Below are 18,170 nucleotides of genomic sequence, written 5' to 3'. Positions count from 1 at the left end.
CCCCATCATCCGCCTGTGCCTCCGCACATTACGTATACGTGACGTGGTCCGACTTCCAAAAGGCAATCCTAATTGCTCGCCGAACAATGGCGGGCGTGAACAATAAAACGCCAGAGCCCTGTGCCTTACTTTGCATACGTATATGTATATATAGTATATATAGTATATAGTATCTTTTTGCGGATGTGTGAGCTCACGCTAATTACGGTGAAATATTTGCTGGATTTGCAGGTCATCTCACTGGAGGGCTGGACGGACATAATGTATTACGTGCAGGATGCGCACAGCTTTTGGGATTGGATATACTTTGTGCTGCTGATTGTGGTGAGTATAGTTTATATAGTGGGTGGTTGAGGGGTTAAGGGTCTCTGCTTTGATCACGAATTGAATATTTAATTCGGAATCGGGGCTTAAAGCGACTTAAACTTTCTCGTCGAGACTAATTGGTCTGAAGCAGCCAGCGGGCAAGGGAAAGTGGCTCGGCCAAGTGCTATTGTTTTTTCTGTATTTTTTTTGGGGAAAAGTATGCTAAAGCAATTTGCGAATGTAAATAAGTAAATTACTTTCAAACTATGACCACAACACAACACACACTGCATAGTTCAGGTGGAAAGTTGTTCCACTAAAAATACTATGAGCTTCATGATGATGTTGCTGCCAGCACACCTTGCAACATGTTGTCTGTCCACTCTCGGGTAGTGGCATCTTGGAGTGGACATTTGCATGGCAGGATGTTTGTGCTCAGGTGTCCTTGGACTAATTAAAAGCCTTTATATTTCACAAATACAGATCCACAGAGTGCAGATTCGGATTCAGATTCATAGAGACAGTCCCAGACCCAGTCACATGCGAGAGTTTCATTATTTATGTTTGAAGTTTGCTTAGCCCCAGCCTCTTGAATGCCCCATCTCTTTCTCCTCCCCTCTATCTGTCTCTGTCGCTGTTCATTTCTCTGTTCTGTGTGCAAAATGATTTTAGTCCTGTTGGCAACAACTTTCGGTATGCAAATAGTTTCCACTATTGGATGGGATGGGGGTTCGTTATGGAGGGAAATTGCTTTTTTATGTTTTATGCATTTTCTGTCAAGCTCACGAGTTTCCCGAAATTAGAAGCGCCTTCTTTGTTTCCCCGAAATATGTTTTCAATTTAAACTTTGCCAGCATTTTGGATGGGAAGGGTTGTGTTGCCAGAGACTAGACTACCAGAGACTAACAGAGATTTAGACCATTTTAAGCTCTGAAACTCGGCAACTAAATAATTTATAAAACCGGAAACTTTCTCGCAAAACGAAAACTTGGCAACTTCTTTCCTCAAACTTATTTGCTTTCTTTGCAATCATTTTTGTGCAATTCAGTTGGAAAAACATAATCCCGATAAGTTTTGGATCAGCTCCTGGTGATTCCCTCGCTGACCACCTGGTGGTGGTGGTGTTGGTGCTCGTCCGATCCCCCAGCTAATTGAATTTAAGTGGCTAACTGAAAAAGGTTTTCCCCCAAAGGTCCCATCAGACCGCCAAAGGACGAAGGACGAGCTGGGACGTGGGTGTTATAAACAAAAGCATGGCCAAAGTTTCAGTTTGCATTTGTCGCTAGCAGCAATGAAAACGAAAACTTTTAAACGGAAATGCGAAAAGTTTTCCCAGAAAGTACGAAAGCGCCACCTGCCGGCAAGGACCTCGGCCAATTTATGCCTATATCTTTTATATTTATTACGGTTTTGATTTTAATACGAATATTTTGGGTGATTTTTTTTTAAATTTCGGTTGAATTTGTCCTAATTTTAATAATAATTTTATAATGATAGCCGGTACTTGAGTTTCAAGGCTAAAGGGTAGTTTAGAAGCATACTTTTGGGGGCTCACAAGACAGAGAAGAATGATAGCCGGTACTTCAATTCCCTAAACAAAATAAGAGTGTGATGCTTACATGAGAAGAATTTGTGATATATATCCGGTACTACACCACTTTAAATAATAATAATATAATGATACCCGATACTTAAGCTTTAAAAAGCTATTTAAAAGCAAACTTTATCAGGAATAAAGGGACAGTGACAGAGAAGAATGATAGCCGGTACTACATTTTCCTAAAAAAAATAAGATTGGGTTTAAAACCGTTTATATGACTAGTAAACTCTTAACTTTTAAGGTAAGAGAGAACAATGATACCCGGTACTGCCACTTTTTAAAGCATACTTTTATGGGCTCTCAGATACAAGGACGAATATGGTAATACCCGGTACTGTAGCTGTCTAAAACTATTAATATCATCCTCTAAAGGGCCTTCATGACAAAGAAATATAGATTTCTTTCTATAAAATCTATAAGAAATATCATCTATCATCTATCCGGTACTTGTTCTCAGTTTAAAGCCTTTAAATCATAATTCAAGGGGCTCAAATGACTGGAAAATAGAGGAGAGATCTCATTGTATAGCTTCCCCTCTATGGAATAAAATAAGTATCCTTACAGGGAGCTTACAGGAGAACAATCATACCACTCTTCCTAGAAGCTCTTACTACTGACAAAAATGTTTAATGAAAATATCCTTTCCCAACAGATCGGTTCGTTCTTCATGATCAACCTGTGCCTGGTCGTCATCGCCACCCAGTTCTCGGAGACGAAGAAACGGGAAATGGAACGAATGCGACAGGAGCGGGCCCGATACACCTCCACCTCGACCCTGGCCAGCAGCACAAACAACTCGGAGCCTGCCACTTGCTACGCGGAGATCGTCAAATACATCGCTCACCTGTGGCGCCGCTTCAAGAGACGAATGTTAAAGAAGTACAGATTATATAAGTATGCTGCTTGTACCTTTTGATTTCATTCAATTACGTTTTCCGTTCCTTGATTTAGTTTCCAGTTGAGTTCCCCCTCCCTATCTTTCTCTTACATGTCTCAGTATCGGTCTCTCTCGGTCGGTTTTCATCTGCGATCCTTGATCCTTTGAGTCTCGAGTCTCGATTCTCGAATCTCACTCAAAAGGCAGTAGGCTTTAGTCTTTTTTTTTAATAATAGAAGACACTAACCTCTCACAGGGAAGAGTTCAAGCTGCGGACATGGAGTTTTCTCCTCAAGATCACGTGGTTTTCTCCAAATTTTCTTCAAATAATTCATAAATTCTGTGTTTCCAGCAGGGAAATTAAAAAAATTCATTTTTCTTTTTTAAATTCTTTATAAATTTTGAAACCAAAAAGAATAAATTTTCAAATACTATTCATTCTATTTGGTTTCAAGAAAAGTCTTAAAATCCAAGCACGAATTCCAAGGCAGCATATTTTTTTTGGGCATTTCTATAAAATATTTTATTCAAAAACTTTTTCAAAAGTTTTGGAAATAAAGACTTGAGAAATGTAAGAATATGTTACAGTGGTATTCGGGTTGTTAATTTTAATTTAATTTATTTTTTTTTTACTTGTGTTTAAAAATAAAGTCTTAAGTTACTGTTTTTTATTTATTTTTTTCCTGTCTATTTTTTTAATATATTTTTTTTTGAAACCTGCATCTGCTCCAGTGTCTCGCATCCTGCTTTTAGAAATTAGTCTTAAAAAATATCAGCTCTAGGCTAGGGCATCTTGATTATAAAGGCTAGTCTTAAAAAATATATTAGCTTTTGGAAAAATATTTCTTTAAATGTTAAAAGCTAGCCTGGATGTTGTTTGTTTCAAAAATCAGTCATAAATAATATAGATTATTAGGAGACTAAATGAACCAAGAAATGAATAAAACTGATATTAGACACACCTTAAACAGAAAAGGATATATTTTATATCCTTAGAGAGGAAACACATTAGTGAGATTAGTCTTCTTCGGAAGGACATCATCAGTGGAACCTCGTAGAAAAAAAAAATCAAACCAGCCACTCCCTAGACAGCCCTCTATAGTCCTTATCCTGTGCCTTTTACCTCCTTAGTCCTTATTCCTTATTCCTTATCTATATATCCCCTTGAATCCTTTGATATCCCTACGTGCCTCACACTCTAGCTGCCACACAGAGCGATGCTTAAAAAAATAAAAATAAAATACACAATACAGAGTACAGAGTACGAATGGCACTGAATCCGCGGCTGGGACTCGTGTTAATTTGGATCATTTGCATTTTTGTACTGTCGTTGTCCTTAGTTCATTTGATTGAATTATGTAATTGCGATTGTTGTCTGTCTACTGGCTAAGCACACTCCTAAACACACACTCTTACACACACTCCTGTACACTCACTTGAAAGCGACATCACACTGACACAACAAATGAAATGAGAGTGCACGTACAAAAGGACACCCAAGAGCCACCCCAATCCGACCCACCTGCATGTGCAAATTGCAAAATGCTCTCCACCCTCCCCTACCCCGCTACCCGTAAGGACCTGCCCCCCCCATCCAGAAGCAAGAAAGGATATGACCCCACAGAGAACACGATGTTTTGTGTACAGACATGAGTGTGAAGTCCGCAAACAGTTCCCGAATGTGTTGCTAATCGAGTTTTTATTCTACCTCCTCCTCCTCCTACCCCTCGCATTCGCATACAACCAACGTGCCACACCTGCCACATGTACCACATCTGTAGGTATCAGAGGCAGCAACGCAAAGAGGGCCTCCTACCGAATGCCGACAATCTGACGTTCTCGCCGTCGCGGATCAAGTGCCACCATCCGAAGTGCCCCAAGTACAGTAATCGGAAGCCGTCCAGTATTCAGGATCAGATGATTACCGTTATGGTGCCCCTAAATTCCGCCAGCAACAATAATAATAACAACAATAACAACAATAGTAGCAATCACAATGGCAACCATCATAGTGGCAACAACACCAACACCAATACCAATACCACCACCAGCAACAACAACAACAATAATAGCAACAACCACAATAATGCGGCCAGTTGCACCACAGTGGCATTGGTTAACGGTATTAATGGTAGTGCAGCCAGTGTGACCATGTCCTCGGCCCATCACCAACAGCATCAACAACAACTACAACAGCAGCAGCAGCAGCAGGTTCAGGTGCAACAACAGCAACAATCATCATCCGATAATACAGAACAATCGATAACTGGCAACGATGGTGGGGCAATTGGGACATCCGGTGGCATGCCACGCAGCTCATCGCTGAAAAAGTCCTCCGCCCACCACCAGCTGAAGCCCGAGGGGAGTGGCGGGGAGCAGAAGACGATACTTCTCAAGTTCCCCCAGCAGATGATCGACTCGGAGCAGTTAATTGTGAGTATGCGGGCCCTAAGGGGGGGACTAACTTAAAATACTCATCAAAAATCAAAAAAATCACAAACCCACCTCACGAAACACCCCAGATCCCAAGAGAAACACAAGAAGAAAGTGTCTTAAAAAATAGTGTTGGAAAATGTTTAAAATCTAAATTATAATATTTTTAAAAAACATTTCCCAACTCTAAAAAAATGACATATTTTTCAAAAGTTCATGCCGAGAATCGATTCGAACCGAAACATTAAAGCCAAAAAAAAATAAAAAAGAATATATATCATATTTCCAAATTCCCCTAAAAAAAATACAAAAATAAGATAAATATAAATATTCAAAAAAGAAAACAGAAACAGACAGAATTAAAACAGAACCCACTCTCTAATAAAATAAAATCAAATAATATTAATATTCTTTCATATTTGTTGTAAACCCTGCTAATAGCTGCAGTTGGGAAACTTAGGCAAGGTACTGAACCAAAAACTGAATAATAAATAAATAAATAAATCAAGTATTATCCCTTGTATGCCCTGACCTGGCCCAGTTTGACCTTTGACATTAGACAGGGCATGCGGAGAGGGCAGGAATCGAAATGAAAAAATAGAAAATTACAAATTGTAGATATAAACGATATGTTTGCATATTAAGTGCAGTTGGTTTCCCCCTTGTTTCTACTAATTTTTTTTATTGTTTTTACATATATTTTTTGTGTATATAGTAAGCAGATATATAGTATGTATATATGCTATATAGCTTATAGCGATTGCCCCATTGATAAGTCCTCGGAGCCATTGTTCCAGCCCATTGTCCCGCCGAAAGGGCCATTAATTATTCATTTCGTTTCGTTTTGTTTGCGTATTTAAGTGGCATTTGAGACGAGAGCCCCCCCTTTCTGTATATAAAAAGTGTACATATTGTCTGTATATATCCTTGTACATATCCTTTCCCGCCATTAACACTCGAATCGAATACGTGTTAGAGGTGTTTGTTGAAAATTTGTAACGATTTAAGTTCTTTGCGGTCGCTGGGAAATGGCAGTTGGAAGGGCTAGTGTTTGTGGATTATTTTTATGGGAAACTATGACATTAAGGGGGAAATTAAAGAGGGATTTGTAGTTAGTACTCTTTTATTTTCTTTATGGTTTTGTCTTTTATTGTTAAGGACCTGCAGGCCTACCTGTAGGTCCTGTAAGATAGGCCCTGTACAAATTATTAAAAACCAACAAAGCTAAAGCCCTTGGATATATATCCCTTATAGTTTAGAATCCTTGTAAGTCTTCTACCCTCATTGCTGCTTGTCCTGCCTAGCTTAGAGCCTCATTGTAAACGTTGTCCTTTCATTCTCCTATCCTTGAAGTCGCCTTGCTTTCGAGTTTAGTTCTCTAATTCCCATCCTCCTGCCGCCGAAACAGAGCCATCCCTGCACCTCGGGCTTCCTCAGCCCGCCCACCTCCGCCAGCCGGCGTCCTTCGGTGATGTTCAACGAGTATGTCCTGCTGCACACGCCCCCCGCCCTCAGCAACGATCCGGCGGCGGGCAGCGCCTCCTCGGCCGCCACCACAGTGGCCACAGTGGCAGGAACAGCGGCGGCCGCGGCCGCAGCGGCAGCGGCAGCAGCAGCAGCTGCCGCCACCTCTTCCTCCTCCGCAGCCGCAGCCGCCTCCGCCGGCGCTGGCGGTGGCAACACCAACACTAGCAGCACCAGCAGCCACCAGAACGGAGCCGGCGGTGGCAGCGGCACCATCGAGAAGAGCACCATCTTCTCCACCGAAAAGATGACGCAGGCGGGCGATGGCAGCATTTGGCAGGTGAGCAGGTCCTTTTGGACATTATTTTTGTTATATTCTGACCCCTCTGATGATCACCCCTAGGTCAACCTGCCACAGACCATCGGCACCATCGCCAATCCCTATGCCGACTGCTCCGAACTGGGCATCCACGATGCGATGACCTGCCAGGAGCTACTGGCCTTCTCCGTCGCCTTCTCGGCCGCCCTGCCCACCGGCCAGAGCACCCTCGAATCGTTCTACTCCTCGCTGGCCCGCTGCGATCCCCACACCGCCGAGGCCCTGAGGGCGCATCATGGCCACAAGCCACGCCCCCCCACATCGGGATCGCCCCAAGCGGGCGAGGCAAGCGGAGCGGAGGCCGGCGAGGCGGGGGAACTGGAACCCACCACCGTGTCGGCTGTGGTTGGAAATGGCAGTGGTACTGCCACTTGCACCGAAGTGGTGCCATCGTCGAACCACAGACGCAAGGAGCACCATCAGCACCACCAGACCACGTCGCACCACCACCACCACCACCACAACAACAACAACACGACAAGCCACAGCCGCAACAATCGCAGCTCGAGGCCATCGACAGCCACCGGCCGCATCCACCGGGACTCGTCCCATGCCCCCACCGGCAACTACATGGAGGACTATGCCTGCTGCTACGATCTCTACCAGAACGCCCTCTCCCCGCTGGACGAGCGCCAGCGCCAGCGGTCGCCCACCACCCGCTGCCTGATCGCCGTCTACCGCTGCTTCTCGCGGGTCTGCAGCTGGATCCGGCGCTACATCCGCCGCCTGGTGGAGCACAAGTACTTCCAGCAGGGCATCCTCCTGGCCATCCTGATCAACACGCTCTCCATGGGCATCGAGTACCACAACCAGCCACCGGAGCTCACGGCCATCGTGGAGACCAGCAATGTGGTCTTCTCCGGCATCTTCGCCGTGGAAATGCTGCTCAAGGTGGTGGCCGAAGGACCTTTCCGGTACATCGCCAATGGATTCAATGTCTTTGACGGCATTATCGTTATACTCAGGTGAGACAAGGCGAAGTTTCTTTCGAAGTAAGAAAATAAGCAAGCAACAGGTCGTATACGTAATGAGCAAGCAAATGTTACGTATACGCCCTGGTGACTCCATCTGACAGTTAATGGCTTTGGGGCAGAGAACTGCACGAATCACATTTTTTTTGTTCATACTCGAGTAATGATAGGTTACTCTGATTGATTTTAAAATTTGATTCATGTGAACAGAGCGATCCGAATGCTTCGTGTCAATGATTTGGAACAATTTTGAATCACTATCGCATCAATTGGGAATGATTTGTTTTGATTTGTTCAGAAGCAAAGCAATACCCGAAAATGATGTAAAATCATACACATATGATTGATTCTGATTCGCCTGCTGAGCTTAATGAGCTTTAATCTGGAGCCTTTTGAGGCTGTATCTGGAGCCTATATGAGGCTTAATATATTTATAAGGTTACGTGGAAATTTGGTTAAAAGCAACGCCATAAATAGGGTAATCAAAATTTGGTCAAGAGGATAATAAAATAATAAATAAATATTAAACAATTGGCTTTGTAACATAATCTTTCTCGGTGTGGAGCAACCTGACTTATAGCTATGCGCGTTTGAAAATGTCGCCAGTATGTTGGGCTGATTTTTAATTCCACCTTATTTCATTATTAATCAATTAATTTAAAACCATGTTTCGAGACTACCAAATCTTTAATTGAAACAAAATAATCGATTTTTTTGTACCATATAAAAATTTGTGCCATCACTACTTGTTACTCATTACTTTCAAATAGTATTCTCTAATAAAAATGGAAGAAACTAACGAAATAATTGAAAGAAAAATTGCGAGCGGAGCTTATACCCTCAGTGGCCAACGAAAAGGACGTAGTTCCCTGTGGAACATATTATCCGAAATAGTAAATGAAGCAGACGAAATTGTGCCAGGATTTGTTTTTTGCCGTACCTGTGCAGCTGTGCTTAAGTACAAAAACGGGCAAACATCTAATTTGCACAGGCATAAGTGCTGCAAGAATTTAAAAAAAACAGTAACTTTTGCACAAATATCAGCTGAAGATAAGACTTTGGCCACAAAAATCTGTGCAAATTGGGTGGCAGAAGACTGTCGGCCATTTACTGTAGTCAAAGGAGGAGGGTTTAAGAAGATGGTTAAATTCTTAATACAGATTGGAGCGAGATACGGGGAGAATATTGATGTGGACGATCTTATTCCCGACCCAACAACAGTGTCACGAAATGTAACGAAGGCAGCACACGAGAAAAAAAAGGAGCTTTCAGAGGAAATTGAAGAAGTTGTGCGCAGTGGAGGAGCATCCGCGACTATTGACTTGTGGACTGACAACTACGTCCAACGAAATTTTTTGGGAGTTACCTTCCATTACATTTACAACCAAAAATTCCATGATGTTGTCATTGGTATGAAGTCAATGGATTTCCAAAAAACCACAAGCCAAAATGTGTACACAAAACTTAAATCGGTTTTCGACCAGTTCGGGGTCGACAACATAGAGCGCATCAAATTTGTAACCGATCGAGGGGCAAATATTATAAAGGCTCTCGAAAATAATACAAGAATTAATTGTAGCAGCCACCTGTTGTCTAATGCACTAGAAAAGTCATTTTCGGAAGCTGTGGATCTATCCGAAAATTTAGAAGCATGCAGAAAACTGACAAAATTTTTTAAAAAAGCAAACATGCAACATTTATTGAAAACCACCTTAAAAAGCCACTGCCAGACAAGGTGGAACTCTAACTATAGAATGGTAAAATCTATTTTGGAAAATTGGGCTGATATTAACCAAATTTTAACAGCGAAAAATGAGTCGAACAGACTGCTTAAGATTAATTTGACCACTGTCAAGTCCTTGGTAGATCTTTGCGAAAACATTGAAATTGTTTTTAAAAAGCTGCAAGAAACACAATCCCCGTCACTTTGCTATGTAATACCGTCTATTACAAAATTAAAACAAATTTTACGCCCAAATGATGATGAAGCTGAGAACATAGAAAGCTTAAAAAAATACTTGGTAAAAAATATTGAAAACATTTGGATGGAAAATTTATCAATTTACCATAGAGTAGCTTTTTTTTTGTACCCACCAGCTAATAATTTACAACCTTCGGATACAATTGAAATTATTAATTTTGTTGTATCATTAATCGGATCAAACTCAGTTCAAACGAACCTTAACGGAGTGGGAAGTCCTTCATCCACAGTTTCATTTGATTCATTTAATATAATATTCAACGAATTTGACAATGTTGTCGATCCTCAGCCCAGTTCCTCAAGTGATGCTTTTTTTTTTCAAGACTTATTGGAGAAGACAACTCGTAAAAAGATAGAAACTTCCTATGAAGAGGTACTTCGATATTCAAGAGAATTAATTGATATGTCGCATAATTTTAATTTATTGGAGTGGTGGGAAAACAATAAAAAAATATTTCCCAACTTGTACAAAGTTGCGCTTCAAGTTCACTCTATACCAGCAAGCAGTGCAGCAGCAGAAAGATCATTCTCATTAGCAGGGAATATAGTTACAGAGAAACGTAACAGAATTGCGCCAGGCGGTGTTGACAGCATCATTTTTTTAAATTCCATTCAAAGAAATGATTTATAATGTCTTGTTATTAAAACGCACACATATATTTTAAAAATGATTTTTTTGTGTTATTATTTCATTATTTGTATCTATTATATTATCTATTATTATTATCTATTATATTATCCGATCAATCAGTTATATGATAGCTAAAGGATATAGTCGGCCGATCCTTATGAAATTGGGCAGATCGGATTATTTTGCCAGATTCTATAGAGTGTCCCATCGTTCTAACTTAAAAATCAACAAAGTTATTGCATTTTCGATCAATCAGTTATATGGCAGCTATAGGATATAGTTGACCGATTCCGAAAGAAGCATGAGTGCAAAGTTTGAAGACGATAGCTTTAAAACTGAGAAACTAGTTTGCGTAGAAACAGGCTGCCAGACGGCAAACGGAAATTCCTATATTGACTCAGGAGGTGATCCTGATTAAGAATATATATACTTTATAGGGTCGGAGATGTCTCCTTCACTTGATCCTCCAATTTGATCAATTTTTTCTTGGGTGTACTGCGGAAACTGAGGGTGAAAGGTCGTATGACAGATCTGGATCGTTATCAGCATTTTGGTGATTTTTGACCCCTTTATGCATTTTATTGTGAAGCATTGTGAAGAAATATTATGATAATATGAAACGTCATTATTTCGCTGAATCCCTGTCCCCTTAGTTGATAGAGAAGCTGAAATTCTGTCTATTCTATTTGTATATCAAAAAAATTAAAATAAACATTACTACAAGTCTCTGGTTTCAATCATACATTTTTACTCGAGTATACCTCAATGATTTAAATCATCTGCCTGGATCGTAGCCTACTTCAACAATCATTTTGTATCAAAGTCAGTCAATTATACCTGACGATTTTTTTGAAGCGATTTGATTCAAACCGAGCTAAACTATACGATACAAATCACATCAACTGATTTAAAGTTGACTTGTACTTGAATCGATTTGAAATGTTGTGACATATGATGTGATTTGATTTGATCTGTTTTTGTTAAAGATGATTTTATCATACTCAATCATACTCGTTGCAGTTCTCTGCTTTGGGGATCTTTGAAATGTAAAGAAGAATTTCAAGTATGAATTATAAATAAACAAGATCATATATATATAGACTTTAAAGGGCGATGTGTCCTTTACTGTGTGGCACGCTTATTTGCCAAAATGGTTAAACTCTCTAAAAGGGTATGAAATTATAAAAAAATTATAAAAAAAGATTGGTAAAGAATCGACCTATAAATCGTTAAAGATATTCTGCTCAAGAAGCTGATGGAAAATTAGATAATATATAGCCATGTTGTGGGCCATCATTATCCTTCCATGCATTTTTCACAATTTTTAAAGGGGATGCGCCGGAAAATTTGAAATTAAATTTTAAAAAATATTTTGTTGTACGATTTTGATGAAGAAAGGTGGAAAATCGATCTACGAATCGATTAAGGTATTCCATTCAAAAATCGGATGGAAATTGGCTAAGATATAGCTATCGGTCTGGGCCATATTGTCCTTCAATGCATTATTCACAATTATTGAATTATTGAACTGAAAATTTCACAAAAAAATCTCAAAAATATTTTGGTCTTAACTTTTAATGCGAAATAGCGAAGAATCATCCTAGAAATCTTTTAAGGTATTCCACTAAACATTCAGATGGAAATTGGCCAAGATATAGTCTTCGCTGGGTGTCCCTCTGTTCTCCCATCATATCGATTGGTCGGGATTATATTGTCCTTTCATGCAATTTTCTCAATTATTGAATATATGCGATTTTATGCAGAAATAGAATTTAATTTATAAAAACAGCGCCCTCCTCCTCGATTCTCTTAGGCAGCAGCTAATCAAAGTCAAAAAATTAAAAAAAAATAATTTCAATTCGAGTTTAAATAATAATAAAAATAAATGATTAATTAAAAGAACTAAATTAATAAAAAACAGTGCCCTCCTCCTCGATTCTCATGAGTATCACCTAATCAGCGCCAGAAAATAAAAATAATAAAATTCTTATTTTTTTTAAACTTGTAATAAATTAATTTAAATAAACTAATAAGAAAGAGCGTCTTCCTCCTATTATAAGTTTTATTTTTGAAGACCAACAGGTCGTATACGCAATCAAAGAGTATCCATTAAACATATCACGTATACGCCTAGTAACCGAAAATAAAGTGAACGACGTGTAGAACAGCCAAATCCTGTCATTTCCATTTAAAATCTGTTAATAATACAACTCCCTAACATCCACAGTGCCATCGAGATCTGCCAACAGTTCGTGGGCAACGGCACGGGAGGCGGGGGCTCCGGACTGTCCGTCCTTCGGACTTTCCGTCTGCTCCGCATCCTGAAACTGGTCCGTTTCATGCCCAACCTGCGCCGCCAGCTCTTCGTCATGCTCCGCACCATGGACAACGTGGCGGTCTTCTTCTCCCTGCTCGTCCTTTTCATTTTCATCTTCAGGTGAGTTCGATCGCTCAGACAAGGCGACTACTTCCACACCACACCACACACCACCAAGAACACACACATACACGTAATTCAACACACTCGCAATTAACACACAATCCAAAATGAAAAACCTAACAAACACACAGAAAAAAATACAAATCCACACAAGAATGCGGAAATAACAAAATTAATGATGAAAAACAAGAAAATCCGAGAAAATAAAACCACCGATAGCCACCATCCAGTTCTCAAGCGCAATTCTACAAAACCAAAAAAGAAAAAGAAAAAAGAAAAAAAGAAAAGAAACCTATTTATAAAGTGACTAAAACCCAAAGTACCCGAGCCACAGAAACAGTTCAGTTTCGTTAGTCCATAGCAGTCGTCTTTACTAAACAGTTACTAACTAGCTGCTTTCCACATAGATGAACGTCCTTCCGTCCATCCCCATTCCCCAGACCATCATCCACCCACAAAACTCGATTCTTTCCACCCTTTCCCTGCCAGAAATCATCATCTAGGGCGAGATCCTACGATCATCACCCAAAATTGGAAGAGTTAACTATTATTCTCTTTGTTTAAAAGTCAAAATTGAATAGTCTCCTGATGTAATACCTTCCTGAAGTCCTTTAGGAGGTCTTCCACACACATCCCACCTCTCTTTCTCGCCCTCTATTGCTGTCTCTCTTCATGGCATCCCATAAAAAACACAACAACATGTATCTCCTGAGACCCAACGACCCTCCCGTAATCATTTTATACGCTTTTTCCGACACGTTCATTTCGATTATTGTACTTTTGAGTACCACCTGAGTATTGTCTACTTGAAGACTAGTCCCTTCAAGTGATCTCTCTTCTATACCGATTTCTGTATCTCTGTACCGCTATCTCTCTCTAACACACCACCTAAGTTCTTAAGTTCTAACTCTTGATCTCTTTCTCACTTACTGTCTCTGAGTAAAATTTGGAAAATATTGAAGAATCGTAGTTAGATGATGTTACAATTTGTGTAACTTTTTAAGCAATCGATCTTGTAACCGTACCAGCAAGAAATCTTGTCCCGTATCACTTGATATATATCTCTCTCTATCTATTTCCCCATCCTGTATACCCTTTATCTCTTTCTATCTACCTTTCGCTCTCTCTCTCTCTCTCTCTCTATCTGTCTTCTCCCCAAGCCCCCAAAAATAAAGCCGTTAGATGTCGTACACTTTGAGTCCTCACTCGTTCACTTTGCATTACTACTCACACTCACATACACGCACACTCACACTCTGAAACAGAACATTGAGTGGATTTACTCTTTCTCTTTCTTACTCTCTCTTGCTATCTCTTTCTCTGAAATGTCTTACTGTCTCTGTTCCTCGCTCGGCTCACACACTCGAGTTATTGCCCAGCACTGATCAGCCCAGTTGCTGACTTTTCTTCTTGATTCATTCAAAGAATCTATTCCTTATTCTTTCTTCTAACGCATTCACTATCTCTTTCTTAACAACTTATTCGCCGTCTCTCTCACTCTCTCTCTATGACACCCGCTCATTTAAAGTTCATTTTTGGTTATATGAGTTCCACCACAGACACCACAAAATAAGAACAAACACCAGCTACTTAAGAACAGTCACAGAAACAATTAGTTAGCTTAGTTAGTTAGACGAAAACGCTTTATTCCATTTCAAATTAACTAAGTGTGTATCCTAGCTTCTTTTGGCGTTAACCAACACTCACAGCGACACTGCCACACTGTCACACTGCCCACACTTTCCCACACTGAAAGCTCGGCTTTGTTTTTGATGCATCGCCTTGCCAGAAAGCTTGAAAAACAGGCTTGGAAGCTTTGTTGTTTGGAGCTTTGAGACACGCACAACCACAACCACAACACCAACAAAAGTATTTTATTTTGGAAAAAAGAATTGAAAATTAAGTATAAATATCCAAAAAGATCGTACGCTTACTTATTGTGTAGTTGCAGTCGCTGCAGTTTGAAACATACCTCCTACTATATATTCCCATACTCTCTCTCTATCTCTATATACTACCTATATATGGTTACTCGTAATTGATATATTCGTATGACTATTCATAGTCCCATATTCAATAATCACACACACAACACCAAAACAATGAAACACCAAACAAAACACACATTAGCTAGACTAGTTGATAAAGTAAAAGTAATCGAGTTTGTGTAGTTAGAATAGCAAAAAAAAATATATCCTTAATAAAACAACATGAACACGAAACATCCGACCAAAGTCCACATCCATATACTGATCCACAAGATTAACAAACGAATAATGAACCGAGCGAAGTGTAAACGGAGCTGGAAACTAAATCGAAACCAGCGTTGCAGCCGATAAACCAAATCGATAAACGCCTCACATAAACTCGAAAGAGAAAACTAAAATAAAGCTGAAAGCAACCAAAAACCAAAACTGAAAACTGAAAACCGAATACAGTAAACAGTAAACAGTAAACAGACCATGAGCCATGAACCAAAAGCCATCAAAGCAAAGGACCTACAACCAGCAAGCTAACTTGCCCCAGCTTGGAGTGTACTGTACTTTTCGTTTCGTTTCCATTCTGTTCCGTGGTCCGATTCCACTCCTTGATTCGCAACTGCCTCTTTCTCTCTCAGCATTTTCCTTTGTTAGCTTTCGTTTGCCGCTCACTTCGCATACCAGGACACTGACTAGCTCTCTCCTTCTATCTCTCTCTCTCTATCACTCACACTCTGTCTTTTTCTTTCTTAAATATCTCTCTCTCTCTCTTTCTATATTTTCTCTCTCTCTCTTTGTCACACTCTCCACACTATTTAAAAAAAAAAAAACTAAACTAAACCAAACGAAATAATAATCCAAATAAAATGAAAACCGAAAAATAAAAAAAACCTAAAAAACTTTATGCTTAAACACCACCTCAAAAAAAAACCCCCCAAAAAAAAACAAAAAAACACAAAAATATATAAGAAAATATATATTATAAATATAATCTCAAAAAATCCAACAAAAAAAATGAAATACTACAAAACAAAAAATATATATATATATCATATTATATATCAACAAAACCAAACCATCACTTTAGTATACTCGGCATGAATCTGTTCGGATGTAAATTCTGCGAGAAAGTTAACGGAGAGATGATTTGCGATCGTAAGAATTTCGACAGCCTGCTCTGGGCGCTCGTCACAGTGTTCCAGGTAGACCCATTGCTATCAGTCTAATACCATATGTAACCTATATATATATATCTATACTACTCTACTACTACCTACCTACTACTACTACTACTACCTACTACTCCTAATGTTACGCCATAATCTGCTACTGATATGATTAATGATTAACTGTTCATGATACCGAAAAAAATGAAAAAGAGAAAACCACCCAAAAAGTAAACCCATTTACGAATCCCTCCCAGAGAAATATATATTTTAATACGTTTGAGCATTTTGCTTTCTTTCGTTTCTCAATTTTGCGCCCATTTCCGTTTCCGTTTCTGTTTCTGTTTATGTTTCCGTTTCCGCTTCTGTTACAATTCGATTTACTGTTTGTTTTCCGCTTCAATCGATAACTGTTGTGACGTTCTATCGTTCTCTCTCACCTTAGCTCTAGCTCTCTGTCTCTGTCTCTGTCTCTATCTCTGTCTGTCTGTGTTTCTTTTCGTGTATTTCAGTGTGTGTGTGTGTGTGAGTTAGTCTCTCACAACACTCACATTGCTCAATTATTAGTTTTATTTTTTAATTTTTTCTTATTTATTACTGTCAGTTATCGAGATCGCTGCTAGCTAGCCATCTCGCTCATTCGCACTAATTTGTGGTGTGACCTTAATTGAGAAAAACCGAAACCTGCTTTTAGTCTTGAGTTACTTTCGATAACATTTCGATAGCGATTACCGATTTTCAGTTGGATTTTGTTTAATGGCATGCATGCGTTTACCGTTACGATTGTCGGAGAGTTTCGGCAACCGTTAGATTGTTAGCCCCTATGGCTGCCGTTACCGTTACCATTACCAGTACCTGTAACAGTACCAGTACCATTGCCGTTACCATTACCGTTCTCGTTACCGTTCCGAGTTCCATAGCAAGCAGCGCGCATCAGCATGTGTGGTTGGTTCGGGGCATTCGAAGTATGCGAGTGCCGTGTAACATAATATATTGTATAGCGATCTAATAGGCCGTAAGAAACCATGAATGTGTGTATGTATTTGTGTGATGTACATTGCACCAGGTAAGCATTTCCGGTTCGAGTCTGTTGCTTTCGCTTCCGCTTCCGCTTCTGCTTTTGCTTTTGCTTTGCATGAAAGTGTATATATTGTATATTAGCAGTGTAGAACTGAGCTTGCATCCACAGCATCCGCCACAAATATCGCAACACTCTGCATAATAATACTCTCCAATACTCCAAGACACTCCAATCTTTTTGTCCAGCTGTCACTTTCGTACTCTTTTTTATATATCTCTCTCTCTGTCTCGCTCTATATGCATATATCTTGTATAATTCTTGCACCCACAAACACTCCAAATTCTTTGCTCTATGTCCTAATAAGAATACTATATCTATCTCTTAGTCCATATACTTATTCTAGACTCTAAGTTGTATAGAACTCCACCGTACCGCCTCTGAAAAGAGAACTCTGTCTCTGTCTCTCTCTCTCTGTCTCGCACACAGACACACACAAACACACACCTACATGAGCATTGAAAACCAAAACCCCTCCACTGTAAACTATGCCCCCACCCCCCAAAAAATCTGACCCCTCAGGCACACATACTACGACATCATATAGACATGCATAAAAAAAATACTCAAAAAAAATACCAAAAGGACCTGTAAAAAAAACACCAGATATTCTCTTGCCTAGGAGGTATATTGTATATATAATGGCCAGGATCAAAGTCAGACCACCTACTCTGTATATAAACAGACAGAATCCCAACCAGAACAGAGTTGAGCAGAAGATTCCAGGACCCCCAAAAAAAAAAAATATATATAATCCCGACACTATATCCTCATGTTGTACAGGGACCATTAGCTGAACCTACTACTCGTTTTTTTATCCTTAAATATAAGAATCGCAACTATATACATACCAAATAAAAGATAT

The 18,170-nt window shown here is 39.7% G+C and overlaps 1 protein-coding gene across 10 annotated transcripts in view; it reads left to right on the top strand.

Annotated features, from left to right (window-relative positions):
- Positions 1 to 18,170, top strand: part of LOC6503023 (voltage-dependent T-type calcium channel subunit alpha-1G) — a 104,474-nt gene that overhangs the window by 71,243 nt on the left and 15,061 nt on the right. For 4 of the 10 annotated variants that reach the window (XM_032453094.2, XM_032453093.2, XM_032453097.2 and 1 more), the window contains 7 exons: positions 232 to 324; positions 2,559 to 2,800; positions 4,565 to 5,216; positions 5,658 to 5,681; positions 6,625 to 7,020; positions 7,084 to 8,024; positions 12,870 to 13,079. In XM_032453094.2, the coding sequence (XP_032308985.1) occupies positions 232 to 324; positions 2,559 to 2,800; positions 4,565 to 5,216; positions 5,658 to 5,681; positions 6,625 to 7,020; positions 7,084 to 8,024; positions 12,870 to 13,079 (2,558 nt within the window). Of the gene's footprint in view, positions 1 to 231; positions 325 to 2,558; positions 2,801 to 4,564; positions 5,217 to 5,657; positions 5,682 to 6,624; positions 7,021 to 7,083; positions 8,025 to 12,869; positions 13,080 to 16,148; positions 16,264 to 18,170 lie in introns of all 10 variants that reach the window. The other 6 variants (XM_032453100.2, XM_032453098.2, XM_032453095.2 and 3 more) reach the window with 4 other exon arrangements.

Source organism: Drosophila ananassae, chromosome XL, assembly GCF_017639315.1.
Source record: "Drosophila ananassae strain 14024-0371.13 chromosome XL, ASM1763931v2, whole genome shotgun sequence".
In the NCBI taxonomy this organism is placed as follows: domain Eukaryota; kingdom Metazoa; phylum Arthropoda; class Insecta; order Diptera; family Drosophilidae; genus Drosophila; species Drosophila ananassae.
The sequence above is the reverse complement of the archived record's forward strand: the minus strand, read 5'-3'. Positions and strand labels throughout refer to the sequence as shown.